Source organism: Giraffa tippelskirchi, chromosome 9 (genome assembly GCF_054371585.1).
Source record: "Giraffa tippelskirchi isolate mGirTip1 chromosome 9, T2T-mGirTip1v1.2.pri, whole genome shotgun sequence".
Taxonomy (NCBI): Eukaryota; Metazoa; Chordata; class Mammalia; order Artiodactyla; family Giraffidae; genus Giraffa; species Giraffa tippelskirchi.
The window spans coordinates 21,162,148-21,187,386 of NC_137283.1; the positions used below are offsets into that span (position 1 = coordinate 21,162,148).

The window sequence follows — 25,239 nt, forward strand, 5'->3', positions numbered from 1 at the left end:
AGAGACATCACGATGGAAGATACTGCTCATCTCCTAACTGCTTATACGCAGACAGTGATATTCAATAGATAAGGAGCAGAGGGAAGAAGGAAAGGGTATTTGTAGAATCAGTGACCCACTCATGTTCCTTCTGACCATTTCTTTATTCTTCTTTTTATGTTGTTAAATTTTACCTTTGCTTTTTATTTTTTGACCACGGCACGTAGCATGCAGGATCTTAGTTCCCTGACCAGAGATCGAACCCGCATTCCCTGCAGTGGAAGCATGGAATCTTAACCTGGACAACCAGGGAAGTCTCTCCTTATTGCTTCTTAAGTAGCTCATTTACTTGAAGCACTTGAAAGGCCATTTTAAAATTCAGGTTACAAGCTGCCTTACAAAAAGCAGGACTGCTTTAGAGAAAACAGAGTTACAGAGGAAGGTTGATAGAAGAAATGATTCGTTTAGAGGAAAAAATCTGTTCTCTTTTAGAACAGATTTGTATGTTTGTAGTTTGGGACATTTTATGTATATTTAGTGTCATTTATTCACAGGGAATCATTCCTGATGTTATATGGATATGCACACTGTAACCGTTACTACCTTAACAGTTTCAGTGAGATATAATTCACATACATTTCATTCACTTAAAATGTACAATCCTTTTTATGATATACAGGAGTACAGTGTTATATATAATATGGGCCCCTATGATATACCTTTTAAATCTCACAGTCTCCTGGTGGTAGAGTTTAAATGTACAAGAAAAATTATAGGGCCCAAGTAATTATTTTAACTTTCAAAAAGTCTAATAAAGCTCCAGAGTAGCTTTGTTTTTGCTTTAAGGAAGCAAACACTCTTGCTTTAAGGAAGGAAGTTAAGAGATGTTTGCCTCTCCAGAAGTTTAAATGCAGTTATAAAATTTCCACCACCTTCAGTGGTATTGACAGTTATTTTCAGGTTGTTAAAACACGGAGTGAAACTGTTTGAAGTTTTGAAGCGTAACTTCACAAGTCTTCCAGTAGAGCCATGGTATATAGCAAAAATTTTACAGTTTCTTTCCTTTTATGACTTTTGGTTATACACCTGGAAGTCATTCTCATGGTTCTAGTTTTCACTATGGGTGGTGATCATTAGGGTTTTAGTAGGTGATAATCAATCATGTCCTTTTCCTTGATTTGTTCAGCAACAAATGAGAAATAAAATGTAGGAGTCAGACAGAAATGAAAATATCAGCTTTATTACTGATAAAATGGATTGTAAAGCAAGGCTTAGGTATACAGCCATAAGGGCTTCCTTGGATCATTGATTAGGTTTGGTGCTAGTACTGGAAAATTCAAAATAACAGTGGCATCAATGATGGAAAGACTATTTCAGACCTAAAAGTCCAGAGGTGTCAGATCAAGACTGGTACAGAGCGCTGCACAATATACCATCCCCAGACTCCTTACAGTGTTGCTACTTTGCTGTGTGTGGTTTCCTTTTCATTTAGGGGACTAGGATGGATGCTCCAGCTCCAGTATCATGTATACCTTACAGCCAAGAAGAAAAAAGAGGTGGGTAAGGGAAGGATGTCTCAATTTAAGGACACATTTTCCCTCATATTCTACTAACTGCAACATAGTCCCTTAGACACATCTAACTAGGAAAAGTGAGTACAGTAACATATGAATGAGTTCTGTTCCAAGAGCATGTTAATAAGTCCAATTTGTTGATTAAGTCCAACAAAGTTAGCCTAGGTACCCAACTAACACAGGCTTCCCAGGTGGTGTTAGTGATAAAGAATCCGTCTGCCAATCCGAGACACACAGGAGACTCAGGTTCGATCCCTAGGTCAGGAATATCCCCTGGAGGATGAAATGGCAACTCTCTCCAGTATTCTTGCCTGGGAATTCCATGGACAGAGGAACTTGGCGGGCTACAGTCCATGGGGTCACAAAGAGGTGGACATAACTGAGCACACATCCAACTAACAATTGACTATATAGTACTGTACTGTGGTAGGTTTGTAATACTTTTCACACAAATACATAAAAAACAAACATACAAATAAAACATTTTTAATCTTACAGTACAGTAGCTGGCACACAGGGGTTGGCACTGATTGAACAGGCAAGGAGAGTTACTGACTAAAGGAGGTGAGTGATGGTAGAGCTGAAGGATCATCAGCAATAGGAGATGGAGGGCAAGCTGCAATTTCACTCACACCTGACGTTGATGGAATGCATGTTTGCATCTTTGACAGTTGGTAACTTGAAGGTTTGTATGTAGAGGACTGACTTACTATGTTCTCGATAGTCACATACCCAGCTACAAACTGAGAATTCTGATAGGAAGGGAGAGAGTATTGCTGGACAATCTGTAGTGTATGCCACATTCCCAAATTAAACTTATGCAGCCAGGCAACCACTGGGCTCCCCTAGAGTAAGGGGTGAGTGAGCTGCTTACTGGAGAGCAGAGACCAACCTCGAGGGTAAGCTGCTTATAAGAAGGGAACCCAGGAAGGGCTGAGCCAACATGCTTGGTTCCTTCTCATTCTCTTCCACTGCGAGGCCAGACACATTTCTCCTCTGCTCTTCGTTCCTCACTTGTGTTTGGCTTTTCTGAGGGGCAGTACAGGGAGCTGTCATAGGGCAGGAACGCAGCACACGACCTGGCACCACAGTAACAAGGTTTCCTTAATTTCCCATCGTCTAACCTTTCTTTGTCTTCACTATTCATTAGATTAAGAAATCTTCCTGAATAGTCATAAGAGAGTTCTTCTTGTGGCAGAATGTCTCTGGCTGCAAAAAGTGCCAACCTTGGTACCATCGAGTCGATTCGGACAGGAATCATCAACAGGTTTGGCTCACAAGAATGGTTAAGGAATCTTCCAATATTTCCTATAGAGGCAGGATCCACAAATGTTTCCATTACCTGCCCATTATAGACATGCTCCCTGATGGCTATAATGTAATTCGAATCATGTATTGTTTGTAACTGAATTCTTCTCTGCACTTCAGAGATTCCTAACACCTCACCGGCATATTCACAGACAAACCGTCCTTTTGGTATGAAGTCCAGGGTACGAAGTCCCCAGCCTTTGTGATCCGTCTTGAACACCTGGAGGTGGAACTGCAGACCCCACTGGACCACTCTGTTCCCGCAGCGGTCGCTGCACTGACACAGGACATTGCATTCAAAAACTGGCTCAGCGCACTTTGCTTCTGATCCTATATCTCTGAGGCATAAATGATCATCATAGTTACTCTCACGACGGAGACAGGAGCAAGTACCAGGGAGGCAGGGAGTTTTGAGACAAGCACATCCAGGAAAGGTTATTTGAGAGGGATCTGTATCTGCTCCAGGCCCAGCTACATGATCAGGAGTATACTGCAAAGAAACAGAAACACTGTTAAGTCAGCATGGTACGTCATATATCTCATCTGTATTTCAAGCAGCTTTCGTTGAGACACTTCCCAATTCCAACAAACAGAACAAAAATGACAAAATATATTAAAATGCCGTCTGAAAACATCTCCAATTTAAAAAAACATAAGGTTATTTCTTCTCTTATCAGATATTGAAAATTTTGCAATCCATTTTGTTTCCCTCTTGGCTTTAAGTGTCAGGAAAATCACTGCTGAATTTAGTTTTTGAATACAGCTAAGTATTTTCTCTTTGGTTTTTGATCTCTTTTACATTTATCTGATAATATACGGGTATATATGTATTTTTATTGTGAGTTATCTTTTTTTAGGATAAGAAAGTCATAAATGATAAGTCAATGACCTTTGGGAGAGAGTCTTCCATTGATTTTATGAAAGAATTTTTAAAATTTGAAGATTACCTAAACTCATATATTCTTTCATCTTTTTTAAAAAAAACGCTGTTATCTTATAGTTCTACTTGAGTATTCACAATGTTCAAAGTAGAAATTTGGCAAAAAACTTGCAGACAGAATTCGAAAACCGGTTATGTAATATTGATAGATAACTGAAATTTATTGTAGATATATACATGTAAAGAAATCTTGTTCTTATTAAGTGCGAAAGGGATAAAACAAAAAAGTTTCTTGGTCTTTTAAATGTTATCTGTATTTTCAAAATGTTACATTTATAAAATGTTATGAAAAATAAGTCTTGAGTCTAAAATCTCTGTGTGAAGCCTCACCTCTGCTTATTTCCTCACCGGCAGAATGAAGCATGTTCTCAAACCCTGAAGATCAAATTATCTCTGGTGAGCCCAGCGTATTTCTTTATATATAGAGTAATTCATTGACTTACACTTGTTTTGTTTCAAAAAGGAACTTTTTAGTGAGACTTACAAAGAAGTAAGATAAACAAACAACAGGTAAGCAAAGTAAGGTGAAGTGAAAAATAAGTCAAGCGAGCTTAGACACCTAAGTGTGCAGCAGAAGTAGATGGGATATCCGGCTATGTGCCAGGATAGTCAAAGAGGGAAATATGGTTAGATGTATGGCTTGTACTGTCCATAAGGAACAGTCTTACTGTTCAGAAGCATTGACTTTTTCCAGGATGGAGACGGGAGAGAAATGTCACCAATGAGTCTGTCAAACTTCTCTTCCAGGAAGCAGTTTCATGGACTGCTTTTCATCTCCTTCATTCTGACCCTCAGGAAAGGCTGTTGGCATGCTGCCACAGCCTGTCAGCAAGAGACCAGTCGAATAGCCTGTAGTAATTCAGGGACTGATTTTAGTGTATCCAGAGGAACATTTGAACAACCTAGCTTGCAGTCAGTTTTCTATTAATATTGTGTCAATACTTTCAGAAAAAGTATTGAACAGTGTGTAGTTACACTCCCTGTGGAGGCCTCAGTGGAGCTCTGCAGTTAGGTGCAGAATCCTATATTTTAAAAAACGCTGAGCTGGGGTGAAGGATTGACGTCCTCCTGTGAAAGAATGGTGAGTGGGTGTACCTGCGGGGGAAGGCCAGTACTGCTTAAAAAGTGATTTGGGGGTGGAGAGTGGAAATAGCTTCTCTTGTTTGTGTGGGTTCTTACAGCTTTAGCTTAGCAGAGGTGTCCTAAAAGGATAAAGGATGGCTTAGAAAAAGATACCCTATCAGTCAGATTCAGTGACTGCTGTCTTATACAGAATCTACTTCTAGATTTTAAGAGTCAACTTTGAAATGGTTACTGAGGCATTTTAAGAAGTGCTTGTAAAATGAAGACTTTACTATCACTTTGTTAAACTTTCCATGAAGAATTCTTTTCAACTGATGAGTTTTTAAAGGTACATATGGGCTTCCCTGCTGTCTGAGACAGTAAAGAATCTGCCTGTAATGCAGACCAGGGTTCCATCCCTGGGTCAGAAAAATCCCCTAGAGAAGGGAATGGCTACCCACTCCAGTATTCTTACCTGGAGAATCCCATGGACAGAGGAGCTATGGGGTTGCAAAGAGTCGGACACAACTGAACAACTAACACTTTCACTTTTCATGAAAGGTGCATATAATTTTAATGTATTATAGAAATCACTAAACTCTAAGGTGATTTTCCTTTTTGACACACATGTATGTTTTGTATGTGCTTAGTCACTCAGTCATGTCTGACTCTTTACGACCTCACGGACTGTAGCCCACCAGGCTCCTCTGTCCATGGGATTCCCCAGGCAAGAATACTGGACTGGGTTGCCAATCCGCTTCCGTGGGATCTTCCAAACCCAGGGATCGAACCCATGTTTCCTGTGGCTGCTGCAATGCAGACTCTTTACCACTGAGCCACAGGGGAAACCCTCTTCTCTCACAGGGGTTGCTCAACTGTAGAGTATCTACCAGGCATTCCTAAGATCTAGCACAGACATATGACCTGCTGAGTGTGTGGCCCACCACAGGACATGGGAGCAGGGGTGTGAAGCGGGGAGGTGGTAGAAATATCTGATGATAGCTTGAGCGTTCTGGATCCAGAGATGCCTACAGTTACTGCTCTTGGACTTTGCTGTTATGTGGGGCAATGGCTTCCCTTTTTTGCCCAACTCAGTTTGTATTGTATTTATGTTTCTTACAAACAAATGAGTCTTGACTAATACACCCAGGGTGGAAGCTGAGCATGGTTCCAGGAAATGGCTGGAAAATTTAGTCAAAGATATAAACGGCTAATAAGCAATGAGGTCTCCAGCTGGGAAGTGAGATGACAGCAAAGCAGGCAGGAGGCCACCCAGGAACTCTGTGACTGCTGCCTGGAACACTGGTCAAGCAATAGAGAACTTCTTAATGCAGACCATGGAATGTCCCAGCGGAGACACACACAGGTCCAGGCTCGTATTAGTACCGTGACTTACAGCAAGTGACTTGCTAAACTTTAGGTTAGCAACTATAAATCAGGGATAATAGCTATATTTGAGGGGGGAAGGTTCTCAAATTTAATTAACATAATGTTGTACTCTGTGTCAGCCACTTCATACTTTTAAAATAGTCGCTGTCTTAAATTCTTCTAGATATTATTTCTAGATTTTTATATTTAAAACATCATATATTTCTGGCATATTACTTAAGCTCTCTAAACATTCCCTTCCTATCTTCTCTTACAGGTTGCTGTGAAGGAAATAAATGTGAGAAACCACTTAAAAAGCTTACTCCAGTGGCTGGCTCATAAGTGTTCAATATGAATTATACAGTAGCCATTTAGTAGTGGTGGAAAAAACCAAACAAACAGGTTCTGGAGTTAAACTTCTCAGGTTTAAACATACTCAAACCAAAATATGTGTGGGAAACCATATGATTATCTTCCTACCTCCATTACTTAACCATCTGGAACAGGGAATACCAAGAGCTGACCCAGTACACACTGTCTTCATTCATCAGTAAATACTGCCTTATTGTCTACTGTATGCACATGCTCCATGGGGTCGCAAAAGAGTGGGACACCACTTAGCGACTTATCAACAAACAACATCCACATGCTGGGGTTTAGAAAGAATCAGTCAGAAAAACAGAAAAGAGGACATGGGATTTTTATCATTTTTTCAGTTGTCACAATGTAAGCTTTACTTTTTCCATGTACGTATCAAAGCACAAAATTGATCAGGTAAGAGTTGGAAATAAATACAAAATGATCAGTTCAAAATCCACTAGAAACCAGATCCTTGAAGAACTGGGTGGAGAATTCATGGTTTTTGACAGAAAACTTAAGAGAAAATTTTTTATAGCCACAGTCACCCAAGAAGCCAAAATGCAAAGAGAAGACAGTATGTTAAAGAGTAAATATACCTCCTTGGCTATCCTCATACACAATTAATTTCTCCCTTCTCTGAACTATGTGTGCACTTATTAATAGTATGAACTTTGGAATCTTAAGTGGCATAGACTGTCAGGCTCTCTGGTTGTACTAAGTGTGTAGGTCTGACCTTTCTAACAAGTATATATCTTAAGGAAAGGCATGGTTATGAGGTTTGGGGTGTGGAATGGTAATAGGTGTTAGGTTCCTATCCATGGTACTAGGCACAGAGCATGTGACTTAGGGAATGTTATTTGACTGCTTAATTTCAGCTCTTAATAATTTCTGATTGGAAGACTGATGTTTTTTGAGTCACATTCTGTACCACAGCCCCAGAAACTGAAATATGTCATTGCACAATATTCCAGGCTTAAACCCTAGGCCTCATTTCTGGATTTTAAAGAAGTGCTGTGAAAATCTTCATTCCTTTTTTGGTTGTTTTGAAACACCAGCTACAAGAATCTTTGTACTTGGCCTCTAGCCCTGTGAGTTTGTTTTTGCTCCAAGCAGCTATTAGGAGACTGTGAGCCAGATCATTCTTGTCAAGGCCAAGTTAAGATCTTAAAAAGGATTATCTGAGGCTGGTTTTAGAAACCTGAAAACATGGCTAGATCCAGCTCTTAGTTCAAGAAAATCAGTTTATTTTCTACTTGTGTTTCAACACCGATTGCATTAGGATGTGCTTCTTTCCAGTCTTGAGTATGTGAATGTTCTTTTTGCCTTTTCATATAGGACCCAAAAGCAAACTAGACACAAAGTTATTTTTACCTTGAATTTTCTGTGCCTAAATTCTTATGTGTACATATGCCTGTGAAGGTAGGGTTTGGGGCAAGCAAACTGTTTTGACCTTTTTTAAGACTGGTATTGTGCTTCATGAATATATGGAAGCAAACTAGTTGAAGGCACTTTCAGACTTGTCACTGCATGTTTCAGGAATGCTTTAATTTCTTGGTAAGGCTATATGCTCCTTAAGGCAGGGAGCTTGTCTTCTATTTATAACTCTTAGTGTACCCAGAGCTGTGCACACACCCAGGAAGCTAGAACACCATGGAATTGAGTCTTAGTTTCCTGATTTTCATTTATGCCCACCAGCTGTAGGTGTAAGGATCAATCACAGGGCTTCCTCCACCCACCCCACCCCATATAGTGCTTTCTATATGCTCTTGTAAGCTCAAGGGCAGGAACTGTATTGTTACCATTTTATCTTCTATGCCTAGCTTAACATGCCAGGAACATTATAGGCACTCATTTTTCTCTGAAGAAAGAAAACATCAATCAGTGTTTTTGACCAGGCATTTAGCAATGTTTGGTCTTCAACAAGCTTTTTCAGGATCAGTGTTTAATATGGTGCTAGTCAACTGTATTATTAACCATAAACTGCCTAACATAGTTTGAGGAAAAATAACCATTTCCAACATGAATATCCTGCTCTACTCTTTGAAAACTGCTATGAATCTTTATCATCTTACTTGATTCTCAAAATAACCCTAGGAAGAGGACAGGCAGGGTTTGATATTGATTATGGGTGTGACAAGGGGAATAAAACTTTTATTTTCATTTTGGAGATGAAGAAACTCAGGCTCAGAGACATGGCTAAGATGCTAAACCCTGAACCTAGCTCTCCTATATTTCCATGTCCAGGGCTCTTTCCACTCCAACATTCTTGTTTTTTGTGGGGTTTTTTTTTTTTGGTCATTCCTTGTTTCTTAAGCAACATGCAGGACAAGCTCAGAGAGGGTGAAAAGTTGGAGCAGAAGGGGCTTTGAGGTAATAATAGTAGTGAACATTTATTGAGTTCTTTCAGCAAACCAGGAACTGTATTTTACCTGTAATTCTCAAAGCAATCTGGAAAGAGGTACTGCTATTTTAACAGCACACGAGAGGGCTCTGAAGGTCTAAGAGCCGAGGCTATTTGTATTTGTCAAAGCTCTCACAGCATGGGGGAAGCCTCAACTAAGTCTGACTCTAAAGGCTAAGTTTTTAATCATGACACTGGGATCTTAAAAACAAGACACCTGAGACCAGAAAGGCAAGTGATTTGCTCCCTATCTTTCAGTGAGTTCGGGGGACAGACCCAGGACCAAAAGCCAGGTTCTCAAGGCTTTTTCCAAGGGACCTCAAGAAACTTCTGGTTTTCTCTTAAGTGAACTGCCATTCTTAGGGTAGAAAAGACCTTGTAAAGGTCACTGTGAAGGCCTAACTGAAAAAAAAAACGGAAACCTGTAAATTTAAGACCTATTTCCACGCGCAGATAGCTGTGAGATTGGGTTAAAAAGATTAAAAAAAAGGTGGAAAAACTTGGACAACCCGAAGCAAGAATGAGCGTCAACCACCGAAGGACGACCACTTAACGGTAACTGCGAACCGAGCGCGACGACCACCTACCCCTGCTTCACGCTTCCTGCAAAGGCGCCAGCCCCGACCCCGACGCTGCGCACGCAGCGCACGAGACGGCCTAGCCCCGCCCCACAGAACATTTTCCGCCGGCCACGCCCTAGGGGGCCAAGCGCGGCTCTCGGGCCAGCCGAGCCCCGCCCCTACCTGAAAGGGCTCAGGCTCCGCCCCTGGGGGCCAGGCGCTCACAGGCAGATTTTCAAGGCCACGCGCAATATCCAGCTGGTCCTTCAAGGCCTCAGGCGCCTCCTCACACGCTGCCATTCTGCCAGGGCCAGTTCTCCAGGGCCTTAGCGGCCGTTTTGCCCCGACACGGTGCTCCTACCACCTAGACCCCTTGAGCCTCGCAAAGGACGCTGGGGTTCTAGACCTGGGACCCCACAGCCTCATGGGAGCGGTAGTTTTTAATACCGCAGCTCACGAGTGGCTCCTCCCTCCACGCTCAACTTTCCTTCACTGGTTGGTCTGGCTCACTTTTTGCTTTGAGGCAGACTCGCAAGTAATACAAAACCTTGTAAGGTACGGACAGAGATTTCGGGACACAGTGAAGTCCTTGACGTTTTCCTGTGCGCCCAGGGAGGGCTTTCTAGGCGAGGTCGTTTGTTCGTGTCTGAGGGTTTGGAAGTTACCTGGCGCGGGGGGAGGGGCGCGCCCCACGCTGAGGTGGGGAAGGCACCCCCTGGGTCTCTGAAAACCTGAAATTTGTGGAGCGGCTTCGGGGCGTGTGACGAGGATTGTGCTCGGAGGCCAGGTAGCCTGACCTGGCATCGGAAGTCTGTGTAGGGTCCGCGCGCTCCCTGACTGGAATCTCTGTTCCCTGTTGACGTTCCCTGCTCTGAGAAAACCAAGCCTGGTCCCGCAAAGCATGCCGATAACGTCGAAATTGCTGAATCCAGTGGAATATTTTGAACTTTCCCAAAGCGCGCTGACCCGACTGTCCTGCTGGTTCTATGTGAAACCCTCTCTCACAGATAGTGGGAGCCCCGTCCTGGGTGCGCTTGCCTTGCGTAGACCGTCCTTACTATCCTGTCATCCAGCGTGACCGAAATGGGGGCGGTTGTCACAGGTTTCTCTCGGGGCCCCTTTCTCACCCTCTTTGGGATTCCTCAGTGATAGCATCTACTTCTTGGCTTCAGTTCAGTTCAGTCGCTCAGTCGTGTCCGACTCTCTGCGACCCCATGAATTGCAGCACGCCAGGCCTCTCTGTCCATCACCAACTCCCGGAGTCTACCCAAACCCATGTTCATCGAGTCGGTGATGCCATCCAACCATCTCATCCTCTGTCGTCCCCTTCTCCTCCCGCCCCCAATCCTACCCAGCATTAGGGTCTTTTCCAATGAGTCAACCCTTCGCATGAGGTGGCCAAAGTATTGGAGCTTCAGCTTCAACATCAGACCTTCCAATGAACACCCAGGATTGATCTCTTTTAGGATGGATTGATTGGATCTCCTTGCAGTCCAAGAAACTCTCAAGAGTCTTCTCCAACACCACAGTTCAAAAGCATCAATTCTGCGGCGCTCAGCTTTCTTCACCGTCCAACTCTCACATCCATACATGACCACTGGAAAAACCATAGTCTTGACTAGACGGACTTTTGTTGGCAAAGTAATGTCTCTGCTTTTAAACATGCTATCTAGGTTGGCCATAACCTTCCTTCCAAGGAGTAAGCGTCTTTTAATTTCATGGCTGCAGTCACCATCAGCAGTGATTCTGGAGCCCAAAAAAAGTAAAGTCTGACACTGTTTCCACTGTTTCCCCATCTATTTCCCATGGAGTGATGGGACCAGATGCCATGATCTTAGTTTTCTGAACGTTGAGCTTTAAGCCAACTTTTTCACTCTCCTCCTTCACCTTCATCAAGAGGCTCTTTAGTTCTTCACTTTCTGCCATAAGGGTGGTGTCATCCGCATATCTGAGGTTATTGATATTTCTCCCGGCAATCTTGATTCCAGCTTGTGTTTCTTCCAGCCCAGCGTTTCTCATGATGTACTCTGCATCTTGGCTTCAGATACTCATAAAAGTATTAGGGTTTCAGCTCAGCTGGAGATGGATTCCCGTTGTAGATCAGTTGAGTTCACTCGCTCAGTCATGTTTGACGCTGCTGCCTGCTGCAGTACATGGGGCCATAAAGTCGGACACGACTGAGCAACTGAACTGAACTGGACTGTAGCAGGCCAGACTTCCCTGTCCATCACCAACTCTGGGAGTCTACTCAAACTCATGTCCATCGTGTCGGTGATGCCATCCAACCATCTCATCCTCTGTCGTCCCCTTCTCCTCCTGCCTTCAATCTTGCCCAGCATCAGGGTCTTTTCCAATGAGTCAGTGCTTTGCATCAGGTGGCCAAGGTATTGGAGTTTCAGCTTCAGCATCAGTCCTTCCAATGAATATATAGGACTGATTTCCTTTAGGATGGACGGGTTGGATCTCTTTGCTGTCTCAAGAGTCTTCTCTGGCACAACAGTTTGAAAGCATCCATTCTTCAGCATTCTTTATAGTCCAGTTTTGTCATGCTGCTGCTGCTGCTGCTAAGTCGCTTCAGTCGTGTCCGACTCTGTGCGACCCCAGAGACGGCAGCCCACCAGGCTCCGCCATCCCTGGGATTCTCCAGGCAAGAATACTGGAGTGGGTTGCCATTTCCTTCTCCAGTGCATGAACAGGAAAAGTGAAAGTGAAGTCGCTCAGTCATGTCTGACTCTTAGCGACCCCATGGACTGTAGCCTACCAGGCTCCTCCGTCCATGGGATTTTCCAGGCAAGAGTACTGGAGTGGGGTGCCATTGCCTTCTCCGTTTTGTCATGAGATTGCAGCAATTCAGTCACACGTTCAGGCTCCACTTCTAATTCTAGTTCTCTTGCTATTTCCACTACATGTGTAGCTTCATCCTCCACTGAAGTCTTGAACTCCTCAAAGTCATCAGGGGAGTTGGAATCAGCTTCTTCCAAACTTCTGTTAATGTTGATATTTTTCACTTTTCTTATGAATAAGGAATATTCTTACATCTGGAATGGTGAATCGTTTATAGAAGTTTTTCAGTTTATTTTGTCCATATCCATCAGAGGAATCGTTATCTATGACAGCTATGTTTTACACTATGTATTTCTTAGTAAGACTTGAACATCAAAGTTACTCCTTGATCTGTAGACTGCAGAATGGATATTGTTTTAGCAGGCATGAAAACAACATTAATCTTATTGTACATCTCCATTAGAACTCTTGGGTGAGTAGATAGTAGGTGCATTGTCAATGAGTAGTAATATTTTAAAAGGAATTTTTTTTTCCTCTGAGTAGTAGGTCTCAACCATGGACTTAAAATATTCAGTAAATCATGGTGTAACCAGATGTGCTGTCATCCAGACCTTGTTATTCCATTTATAGAAAACAGAGTAGTTTTAGCATATTTCTAAAGAGCCTTATTTATTTTCAGAATGGGAAATATTGGCTTCAACTTCAAGTCACCAGTTGCATGAGACCCTGACAAGAGAGTCAGCCTATTTTTGAAGGTTTGAAGCCTGGCATTGATTTCTCCTCCCTAGCTATTGAAGCCTTAGATGACACCTTCTAAAGTAAGATTACTTTGTCTGCATTGAAAATCTGTTGTTTAGTGTAGCCACTTTCAGTAATTATCTTAGCTGGATCTTCTGGATTACTTGCTACACCTTCTTCATCAGCACTTTCTTCACCTTGCATTTTTATGTTATAGAAATGGCTTCTTTCCTTAAACCTTACCAAACTTTTCTTCTGTAGTTTCCTTACCTCTTTCACCCTTCATAAAATTGAAGAGATTAGGCTTTAACTAATGGAAATGGCTGGCTTGATCCAGACCACTTAAACTTTTTCCACATCAGCAATAAGGCTGTTGCACTTTCTTATCATTTGTGTGTTCATTGGAATAGCATTTTTAATTTCCTTCTGGACTTTTTCTTTGCATTAACATCTTAGAAAATTGTTTGTTACAAGAGGCCTAGCTTATGTCTTCTTTTTACATGCCTTCCTGACTAAGTTTAATCATTTCTAGCTTTTTTTGTGCATGTGATAGGAAATAGTTTTATTATATTTCATAGCTTTTTAAAAAATTTAAACTTTTCATTTTATATTGAGGTAGAGCTGATTAACAATGTTGTGATAGTTTCAGGTACTCAGCAATGTGATCCAGCCATACATATACATCAGATACCCCTAAGTATCATCTGAGATCAGAATTCTTCTTACAGATCATACTAAATTTCAGTTTCTTGTAATTCGTCATTCCTCAACTTTCTCGACCTGTAGCAGCATTTTCTCTCTGGTAGCTTCCCAGCTGCAATTCTGATATTTGGAAGGAGAAAGGAAGTGAAATCAAAGAATACCAAGACTAATGCAAAGATTTCTACTCAAGTACCCAAGACTAACTGGTTAAATTATCTCTGGAGAAATGTTGATTATTCGTGCTTATTTTTAGATATTTCAGTGAGAAAAAATTTGATGTGAAAAGGATCCTACAGGGGTAAAAACCCTTTTCTTTCCATTATCTCTGTAAGTGTTACTGTGTCAAAGTCAGTGTTGTTAGTCTGAGTAGATGATCTTTGGATATAAATCAAGGATACTGTGGAGATTCTTTTCCTGTCCCTGCCCCCCACAGTCCAGAAAGACCTTCCCCAATGTCTGCTGTAATGCCTGAAATCTCCATTGTTAGAATTTCTCCTGTTTGTGATAAGCATTGTTTTCTTCCTGCAGTGATCTTTTATAACACCATTATTCCTAGGAGAGAAAAAGAAATGATAAACATGTATATATCTTGTCATCTTGCTCTCCTTCATGATAAGGAGATATCTTGGGAAGCCTGAGAATTTAAAGGAATTGAAGAGGAAGAGGGAAAAGATGCCCCACAGAGCAAGTGAACATTTATTGAGCACTTACTAGATTCTCTAGTAGTGTCCAAAAATTTCTATGATGATAGAAATCTTCTGTACCAGCCATAGGTGACTGTTGGTTACTGGGATATGCTGTAGAACTAAATTTAAATTTTATTTAAGTTTAATCAATCTAAATTTGATTTAAATAGCCACATGTAGTTAGTTCCTACTATATTGGACAGCATATTTCTAGGCTTTATACTTCGTACTACATATACGTTTCTTGTCTATATACATTTCTACATACTATATACATTGTATATATACATTTCTTGTCCATGAAGTAGGCAATATTATCTCTATTTAAAAAGTTTTGGAAATTGAAGTTCAGAAAATAAAGTAAATTACCTGATGTGCTGTAGTCCATGGGGTTACAAAGAGTCGGACATGACTGTGTGACTTTCACTTCACTTCCATATGTATGAGAGGTAGAGTGGGATTTGGACCCAGGTCTGAAACTGCCTGTAGAGACAAAATTTCTCACCATTTGTATTGACATATCTTAGCCATATTTAGAGACTGCCTTTTTTCCAGCTTGTTCAGTCACTCAGTCGTGTATAACTCTTTGCAACCCCATGGACTGCAGCACACCAGGCTTCCCTGTCCTTCACCATCTCCTGGAGTTTGCTCAGACTCATGTCCATTGAGTTGGTGATGCCATCCAACCATCTCTTCTTTGTCATCTCCTCCTACTGTGTTCAATCTTTCCCAGCATCAGGTGGCCAAAATATTGGAGCTCCAGCTTAAGCATCAGTCCTTCAAATGAATATTTAGGGTTGATTTCCTTTAGGATTGACTGATTTCACCTCCTTGCTGCCCAAGGCCTCTCAAGAGTCTTCTCCAACACCACAGTTCGAGGGCATCAATTCTTTGGCGCTCAGCCTTTTTTATCGTTCAGCTCTCTCATCCATAGAAGACTACTGGAAAACCCATAGCTTTGACTATACTGACCTTTTAATACGCTGTCTGGTTTGTCATATCTTTCCTTCCAAGGAGTAAGCGTCTTTTAATTTCATGGCTGCAGTCACCATCCGCAATGATTTTGGAGCCCAAGAAAATAAAGCCTGTCACTGTTTTCATTGTTTTGCCATCTATTTGCCATGAAGTGATGGGACCAGATGCCATGATCTTAGTTCTTTGGATGTTGAGTTTTAAGCCAGCTTTTTCACTCTCCTCTTTCACCTTCTTCAAGAGGCTCTTCAATTTCTCTTCACTTTCTTCCATAAGGTTGGTGTCACCTCCATATCTGAGGTTACTGATATTTCTCCTGGCAATCTTGATTCCAGCTTGTGCCTCATCCAGCCCTGCATTTCACATGATGTACTCTGCATATAAGTTAAATAAGCAGGGTGACAATATACACCCTTGATGTACCCCATTCCCAATTTTGAACCAGTCCATTGTTCCATGTCTAGTTCTAACTGTTGCTTCTTCCAGCTACTGTGGAGGAAATAAAGGTTTAGAAATGATGAAATTTAAAAAATATATATACTATGTATATATATATGTACGTACAATCTTTTATCTTATTTGAAAGTATAGTAATTTATGTAGATGAGGGACTTGCCTGGTGGCTCAGATGGTGAAGAGTCAGCCTGCAATGCAGAAGACCCAGGTTCTATCCCTGAGTCGTGAAGATCCCCTGGAGAAGGGAATGGCCACAGACTTCAGGATTCTTACTTGAAGAATCCCAGAGACGGAAGAGACTGGTGGGCTATAGTCCATGGGGTCACAAAGAGTCAGTCAGGACTCAGTGACTAACACTTTCACTTTCTTTCATGTAGATAATGGCATCATTTAACCTGAGAGTTTTTTTTTTTTTTTTTTTAAGTTCTGTGTCCTTGGGCTTTGAAAAAACAACCAGATTAATTAATTGCTTTGCCTCAAAAAAAAAAAAAAATCTTTATGTCACTACTGGATATTCTAGTCCTGAAATCTGACTACTAAGAATAGCCTCTTAGGCTACTGAGGTCTCTGCCTTGTGACAATCAATTGTTATTACTATGATTTTACCAATTTGAGTTAGCTGAGAGAAAGGACTGAATAATATAAATCTATTTGCACTTGGGATTCTGTCTATCTCTTGGTACTAATCAGAGTGTAGGGAAAAATTTATGAAGGGCCATAGGAGCAATTTCTAGTTCCACTGTCTTTATCTTTTAGATGTTTTAAGTAAATGGAGGCAACCAAATTCTCTATCCCTGTGCCACTGAGGAGAGGCAAATAAGTGGCTTTTTGAATGCTACCTTCAGAAATGCCACCTTCTTTCACCTTCAGAAAAGAAAGCAAGAAGTTTATTTTTATGGGAAATAAAACTTTCTTTGTAATAGTAGTAGAGTTTTTCAGTGTCATTCTAGTCCTAACTCTTCTACTGCCAGTTATATATTGTAAAAACACTACATGGTTAATAAATGACTGGTTATATCTTGCAGGTCTGAATTTCCTTCCCTAGTTCTGATTCTAGCTTTAATCTCCTCTGTTGAAAATTTCACCTTTCATTTAGCTCTTCCCTTGTGATATTAATTTGAAATTTTTAAAAAAGTGAAATATTTTTTAAACCTATTTGCTTTAGTAAACATTTAGCTCTGGAAGGTGAAATTTTATGTCCTGGAATTCACCCATGAGCTCAGCTTAAAGGAACATTGAATATAATTTGCTTTTTTACAGAGACTGGAAATTACAGAGTTGATGACCGGGGAAACCAATTCTCTCTGAAGATGAAATATGTGAGTCTTCTCACCTCCTAGCAAATTTATTAAAGTTTTCCCCCAAAGTGAGTTTTTCGTTTTTATTTGATAAATTATACAGGAAGTTCAGATTGTGTTTTCTAGACCCTAGATTTTGTAGGTATTTGTTGCTGGGACTTTTGTCTTAATGAACCCTGGCAGTACCTTTTTAGGTAAGACAGCTCATTTTACCTTTGCCCTGGCACTGAGTCCAGCCATCTGCTCGCGGTCTGAACTCAAACACAAAGGGAAAATACAAATTATAGCGACTTGGTGGTGACAGCTGTTGGGAAAAAGAATCATTGTGTTTAATGGTGTCCTTTGGAAACAGACCAGGAGGTGAATCAAATACAATGTATTGTTTCATCTTATAGGTGCCTGCAAGTTGGTTGAAATATTAATTTCTAACTCACCCACCTATTTCTACTTCTATAGGAAGCCCCTTTTGTCACACATTGTGTCATCGAAATGTTCTTGGATAAGGGTAGACCAGAATTGAAGTAAATATTTCACTTAACAAAGCGCTTGAATCAGCCAATGCATTGTGGATGTGCTATTTGTTTCAGTCTCTGTGTATTTTTAAACCAGAAATGATCATGGACAGAATTATATATTCTCTAGGGCAAATGATCATCTTAGTGATATTACTGAGCCAATATTTTGTTTTTCCCCCATTAAAAAAATCTCTGTGCTAATTAATAATAGCTAAGTAAGGGGAACAAAATTTTATATGAATAAATTTACATTTGAGCAACTGGAATTTTATTCCAAATCATTTTATTCCAAATCATCTGGAGTAAATCATACTCCAGTCTGTTTTTGCAACTAAGTAGTTACAACTAATTAGTTGTTTCCATTTTTTTGGTCTTATTAGTGAGCAAATGAAGCTACAGCAGATCTTTAAATATAGTTATTGGAAGCAGCCTTATATCTAAAGAAACACCATATTAGAATTGTGATGAGGTGGATAAAGAGATTTAAGGGTGAGATCAACCTTGAAGGACAAAGATATCTTGTGTTCCTTTTTGGAAAGTGTCTGAAATTCTTGATAATTTGGTCTTCAGCTTTGTACTTGGAAATTTAATTTTTGTCTTTTCCCAAAGGTCAGTCTAAAAAAACCCATTTTCTGCCATTGGCCAATCAAACAGGAGTATGGGATCAGGGAAAGAGACTTAGTAAAAAGCTATTTCATTTTCTTCTGTTGGAGAAACTTAAAAAGTTTGTTCACTAACCATGAAGCCACGTTATCTATTATTTACAACAAACCTTTTCTGGAGTGAAATGAGGCATAAATTATATATTTTGCATTGTGAAATAAACTAAGAAGAACAGGAGAAAGGAAGGCACTTTAGACTGAATCAGAAGGGCTGAAAAATGCAGAAGGAAACAAAGATTTGTATGTCTCTCTAGATCTATATTTATGTAGATAAATATATCTAGAATTTTAATCTAAATGAATATAACTGGAAATTTTTGAGATAAAAATCTGTCAATTTATTTAGAGCAGGAAGAGGCAAAGAAAAGAAGTCTGTGTTATTTTTCAGTAAAGAGCTTATATCCCTCATAATGATCTGTCCTGTTTTTAATCTGGGACTACTGTCAGTGTTAACATGTCTTAAAGTATTCCATTGAAATTCCTTATTTTATTTATCATTTAACCTCTGAGTATTTATTGAGGGATTTACTACTTGCAAGGCACTGTGATGGGGTAAGGAGAATGATTATAGTATTTGGTGAGCACACTTAATATGCCAGACAGTAGACACAGCCTTTTATGTGGGTTATTTTGTTCAATCCTTCAAGACTCTTGTGCAGTAGGAACTCTTCTGCCTCTCCTCACTACATAATGCAAGTAGAGAAAATGAGATGGGGAGAAGTTAAAGCTGACTAAAATTTTTTAAAGTATCTTGATTTGTTTTCTGATTTCTGTTGTGTAAATGTTCCTACCATGACCAGTTTCAGCCTACCAACAGTTTAAAAATTGGCTTGAAAATTTCTGAGAAGTAAGCTATTGGTGAGAGCAGACATGAGCTGGTTTCAGTACTTGTAGTCTACATGTCCTCAAAATACTTCGAGTGAATGTAAGACTTGGTAATACCAGCTGGAAAATAAGAGAAACCATATAAGGTAGCATAGAGGTTTAGAGCAAAGACACATTTTCATTTAGTTCTTTTCATATAATTTTAATTTACAATTAGAGATGATTCTATGATGTGGACATTTAAAAAAAATGACATTGGTCTTATTCATTAGAATTATTAAAGTCAACCCAAACTACATCTGAATATAACATCATAAACATCTGCCATCTTGTTAAATGATTGAAAATTCCTCAGCCTATCATATTTTCCACAATTACTTCTTTATGAATTATTCTATTTTCTAGCAAAAATATAAAATATCATAAAATATTGTTTTAAATACTTTAATATTAATCGCAACCTTCTTTTTAAGCCAAATGAAAATAATCTTCATATATTGCATACAGAATAATTGCTTTCTGAATTTTCTCTCATATGTCCCTATGAAGTCTCATACCATTCACATTCATGTTTGTTCTTTTAACAAATATTTACCACATGAATGTTTATTAACTGCATCTTATGAGGATGCTGCTCTGCTAGTCCATAAGCTTGTATATTCATTGCCTCCAAATAAGGGTGAGAGATAGATGAGCAAAAAATTTAAGTTAGAAATTGGTCAAAAATATAATAGATGTAATAAGTTCAGTTTAGTTGCTCAGTCTTTGCGACTCCATGGACTGCAGCACTCCAGGCTTCCCTGTCTGGAGCTTGCTCAAACTTGTGTCCATTGAGTCGGTGATGTCATCCAACTATCTCATCCTCTGTTGTCCCCTTCTCCTCCTGCCCTCAATCTTTCCCAGCATCAGGGTCTTTTCAAATGAGTCAGCTCTTCACATCAGGTGGCCAAAGTATTGGAATTTCAGCTTCAGCATCAGTCCTTCCAGTGAATATTCAGGGCTGATTTCCTTTAGGATGGACTGGTTGGATCTCCTCGCAGTCCAAGGGACTCTCAAGAGTCTTCTCCAACACCACAGTTCAAAAACATCAGTTCTTCAGTGCTCAGCTTTCTTTATGGTCCAACTCTCACATCCATACATGACTACTGGAAAAACCAGACTAGACAGACATTTGTTGGCAAAGTAATGTCTCTGCTTTTTAATATGCTGTCTAGGTTGGTCATAACTTTTCTTCTAAGGAACGAGCGTCTTTTAATTTCATGGCTGCAGTCACCATCTGCAGTGATTTTGGAGCCCAAGAAAATAAAGTCTGTCCCTGTTTCCCCATCTATTTGCCATGAAGTGATGGGACCAGATGCCATAACCTTTGTTTTCTGAATGTTGAGTTGTTTTTTTTTTTAATTTTTAAAAAATAAATTTATTTATTTTAGTTGGGGGCCAATTACTTTACAATGTTGTAGTAGTTTTTGCCATACACCAACACGAATCAGCCATGGGTCCACATGTGCTCCCCTCCCCGGACCCCCCTCCCACCTCCCTCCCCATCCCATCCCCCCGGGCCATCCCACCGCCCCAGTCTCGAGCACCCGTCTCATGCATCGAACATGGAATGGCGCTCCGCCCCACACATGATAACATACATGTTTCAGTGCTATTCTCCCAGAATGTCCCACCCTCATCTTCTCCCTTAGAGTCCATAAGACTGTTCTATGCATCTCTGTCTCTTATTCTGTCTCGCATATAGGGTTATCGTTACCATCTTTCAAATTCCATATATATGTATTAGTATACTGTATTGGTGTTTTTCTTTCTGGCTTACTTCACTCTGTATAATGGGCTCCAGTTTCATCCATCTCAATAGAACCGATTCAAATGTATTTTTTTTTAATGGCTGAGTAATATTCCATTGTGTATATGTACCACAGCTTCCTTATCCATTCGTCTGCTGATGGACATCTAGGTTGCTTCCATGTCCTGGCTATTGTAAACAGTGCTGTGATGAACATTGGGGTACACGCGTCTCTTTCAATTCTGGTTTCCTCAGTGTGTATGCCCAGCAGTGGGATTGCTGGATCATATGGCAGTTCTATTCCCAGTTTTTTAAGGAATCTCCACACTGTTCTCCATAGTGGCTGTACTAGTTTGCATTTCCACCAACAGTGTAAGAGGGTTCCCTTTTCTCCACACCCTCTCCAGCATTTATTGCTTGTAGACTTTTGGATAGCAGCCATTCTGACTGGTGTGAAATGGTACCTCATTGTGGTTTTGATTTGCATTTCTCTAATAATGAGTGATGTTGAGCATCTTTTCATGTGTTTGTTAGCCATCTGTATGTCTTCTTTAGAGAAATGTCTGTTTAGTTCTTTGGCCCATTTTTTGATTGGGTCGTTTATTTTTCTGGAATTCAGCTGCAAGAGTTGCTTGTATATTTTTGAGATTAATTGTTTGTCTGTTGCTTCATTTGCTATTATTTTCTCCCATTCTGAAGGCTACCTTGAATGTTGAGTTTTAAGCTAACTTTTTAACTCTCGTCTTTCACTTTCATCAAAAGACTCTTTACTTCCTCTTCACTTTCTGCCATAAGGGTGGTGTCATCTGCATATCTGAGTTTATTGATATTTCTTCTGGCAGTCTTGATTCCAGCTTGTGCTTCCTCCAGTCCAGCGTTTCTCATGATGTACTCTGCATATAAGTTAAATAAGCAGGGTGAGAATATACAGCCTTGATGTACTCCCTTCCCAATTTGCAGCCGGTCTGTTGTTCCATATCTGGTTCTAACTGTTTCTTCTTGACCTACATACAGGTTTCTCAGGAGTCAGGTCAGGTGGTCTGGTATTCCCATCTGTTGATAGGCATAATACCCAGAGTAAAATTACTTATAGATGGTTTATAATTTGGTGATAAAATAATTCATGAATAATGGTGAGGAGATTTAAACTGGATTTTGAGTAATGGGTAAGATGTAAAGATGTGGAATTAGAGGCAGAATAATTGGAGAAGGCAATGGCACCCCACTCCAGTACTCTGCCTGGAAAATCCCATGGACGGAGGAGCCTGGTAGGCTGCAGTCCATGGGGTCGCTAAGAGTCGGACATGACTGAGCGACTTCACTTTCACTTTTCACTTTCATGCATTGGAGAAGGAAATGGCAACACACTCCAGTGTTCTTGCCTGGAGAATCCCAGGGACTGGGGAGCCTTGTGGGCTGCCGTCTATGGGGTCACACAGAGTCAGACACGACTGAAGAGAATTAGCAGCAACTGGAGGTTATGGGAAAGCATGAGCAGCTACTGTTCAGTGTTTTCTGTCCTCCCATTCTTAAAGTGCTTTTGTCTCTGAAGCAGCTATACCCTAACGGTCCACAAGGTGGTAGGATAACTCTATCCTTTTCTCCATTTAAATGCAAATGATAAAATATTAATTTTATTTAACCTGTTCAAGTTTTACTGTTGAAAATAAGAAAAAAGTTTGCTTATAGGAATTGTGATAAGGAATTTCAGAGAAATGCTTTCCTATGCCTTGATATGTTTCGATTCACATTTATAGGCAATCTAAGAGAAATTCACATGAGGTATAAGTTGACTAAGTACAGAATTCTAAAGTGACTGAGTGCATGACTTTGACAAAGAAATAAAATACTCTTCAGAGGTACTAAGCTTGGAAACATATTTTATTTGTCTGGGTGCTAAGAACTGGGTATTTCTAAGTTTAATTGTGATTTAAAAAACAAAACCAACATAATTTAAATTTATTCACCATGATTGAATGGTAAGTATGCCAGTCAGTATGACATGTGATTCATGTAGTTTGCTTTTATCTGAGTCTCATTATATCAAGATCTGCCAGTAGTTACAAAAATGCAACTTGATAAGTTACAGAACAAGTTTTAAAAAATGTTTTTATCAATTCAGTTTACTTGATGTTAGAATCATTTCTAATAAGAAATGTTCATTTGTAGCATTTTTCCACTTAGCTACCTAACACATGCTTATTGGGCCCTGTTGTATGTTGGCCATTGTGCAAGGTGCTATTAAATTAAATTAAGTTTCATGTTTGCTTTATTTTTTAAATTAACTTTAATGTTTCAAACAGGTATAGTTTTACCAAAAAAATGTGCAAATAGTATAGTTTTCATAAACCCACATCCAGCTTCCCCTGTTAATTAACACTTTACATTTGTAGGATATGTTTGTTATAACTAATGGACCAATATTATGTATTAATAGATTCCATATTGTATTCATATTTTATATTAGAGAATGGTATTAAAAATGAATATCTGGGCACTAGGTACGCTTCTTGATTCTAGAGTGCTGTTGATCTTAGGCTTGTTGTTGATATATATGTGTATATATATATGTATGTGTATACACATATCTATACATATATGTATATAGATATACAGCATACATATATATGTATATGTATATACAACAGAAGCAGAAGATATTAAGAAGAGATGACAACAATACACATAAGAACTATACAAAAAAAGTCTTCATGACCCAGATAACCACGATGGTGTGACCACTCACCTAGAGCCAGACATCCTGGAATGAGAAGTCAAGTGGGCTTTAGGAAGCATCACTATGAACAAAGCTAGTAGAGGTGATGGAATTCCAATTGAGCTATTTCAGATCCTAAAAGATGATGCTGCGAAAGTGCTGCACTCAATATGCCAGCAAATCTGGAAAACTCAGCAGTGGCCACAGGACTGGAAAAGGTCGATTTTCATCCAGTCCCAAAAATGTTCAAACTACCACACAACTGCACTCATCTCACACACTAGCAAAGTAATGTTCAAAATTCTCCAAGCCAGGCTTCAACAGTATGTGAACCGTGAAATTCCAGATGTTCGAGCTGGATTTAGAAAAGGCAGAGGAACCAGAGATCAAATTGCAAACATCCGTTGGATCATCAAAAAAAAAAGAGATTTCCAGGAAAACGTCTACTTCTGCTTTATTGACTATGCCAAAGCCTTTTTGTTTATCATAAGAAACTGTGGAAGATTCTTAAAGAGATGGGAATACCAGCCCACCTGACCTGCCTCCTGAGAAATCTGTATGCAGGTCAAGAGGCAATGGTTAGAACTGGACATGGAACAACAGACTGGTTCCAAATCAGGAAAGGAGTACATCAAGGCTGTATATTGTCACCCTGCTTATTTAACTTATATGCAGAGTCCATCGTGAGAAATGCCGGGCTGGATGAGGCACAAGCTGGAATCAAGATTGCCAAGAGAAATATCAATAACCTCACATATGCAGATGGCACCACCCTTATGGCAGAAAGTGAACAAGAACTAAAGAGCCTCTTGATGAAAGTGAAAGAGGAGAGTGAAAAAGTTGGCTTAAAACTCAACATTCAGAAGACTAAGATCATGGCATCTGGTCCCATCAATTCATGGCAAATAAATGGGGAAACAGTGGAAACAGTGGCTGACTTTATTTTTGGGGGGCTCCAAAATTACTGCAGATGGTGACTGCAGCCATGAAATTAAAAGACGCTTGCTTCTTAGAAGAAAAGTTATGACCAACCTAGACAGTGTATTAAAAAGCAGAGACATTACTTTGCCTACAAAGGTCCGTCTAGTCAAGGTTATGGTTTTTCTAGTAGTCATGTATGGATGTGAGAGTTGGACTAGAAAGAAAGCTGAGTGCCAAAGCATTGATGCTTTTGAACTGTGGTGTTGGAGAAGACTCTTGAGAGTCCCTTGAACTGCAAGGAGATCCAACCAGTCCATCCTAAAGGAGATCAGTCCTGGGTGTTCATTGGAAGGAATGATGCTGAGGCTGAAACTCCAACACTTTGGCCACCTAATGCTAAGAGCAGACTCATTTGAAAAGACCCTGATGCTGGGAAAGATTGAGGGCAGGGGAGAAGGGGATAACAGAGGATGAGATGGTTGGATGACATCACCGACCCAATGGACATGAGTTTGGATAAATCCGGGAGTTGGTGATAGACAGGGAGGCCTGGTGTGCTGTGGTTCATGGGTTCGCAAAGAGTCGGACACAACTGAGTGACTGAACTGAGCTAAACTGAGATA

General features: G+C 40.1%; 1 protein-coding gene and 1 long non-coding RNA gene across 2 annotated transcripts in view; one reads left to right on the forward strand and one right to left on the reverse strand.

The window, feature by feature from the left end:
* Positions 1-2,025: 2,025 nt before the first annotated feature.
* On the reverse strand, positions 2,026-9,925 carry LOC145520789 (histone-lysine N-methyltransferase SETMAR). Its single transcript, XM_081528223.1, is given in 4 exon segments — positions 2,026-2,495; positions 2,498-2,524; positions 2,568-3,351; positions 9,736-9,925. Coding segments are annotated over 4 exon segments (1,134 nt in total). The 5' UTR covers positions 9,853-9,925; the 3' UTR covers positions 2,026-2,289.
* Positions 9,813-25,239, forward strand: part of LOC145520793 (uncharacterized) — a 536,928-nt gene continuing 521,501 nt past the window's right edge. The window contains exons 1-2 of the long non-coding RNA XR_014064827.1: positions 9,813-10,107; positions 17,151-17,209. This is a non-coding gene — a long non-coding RNA (uncharacterized LOC145520793). The remainder of the gene's footprint in view (positions 10,108-17,150; positions 17,210-25,239) is intronic.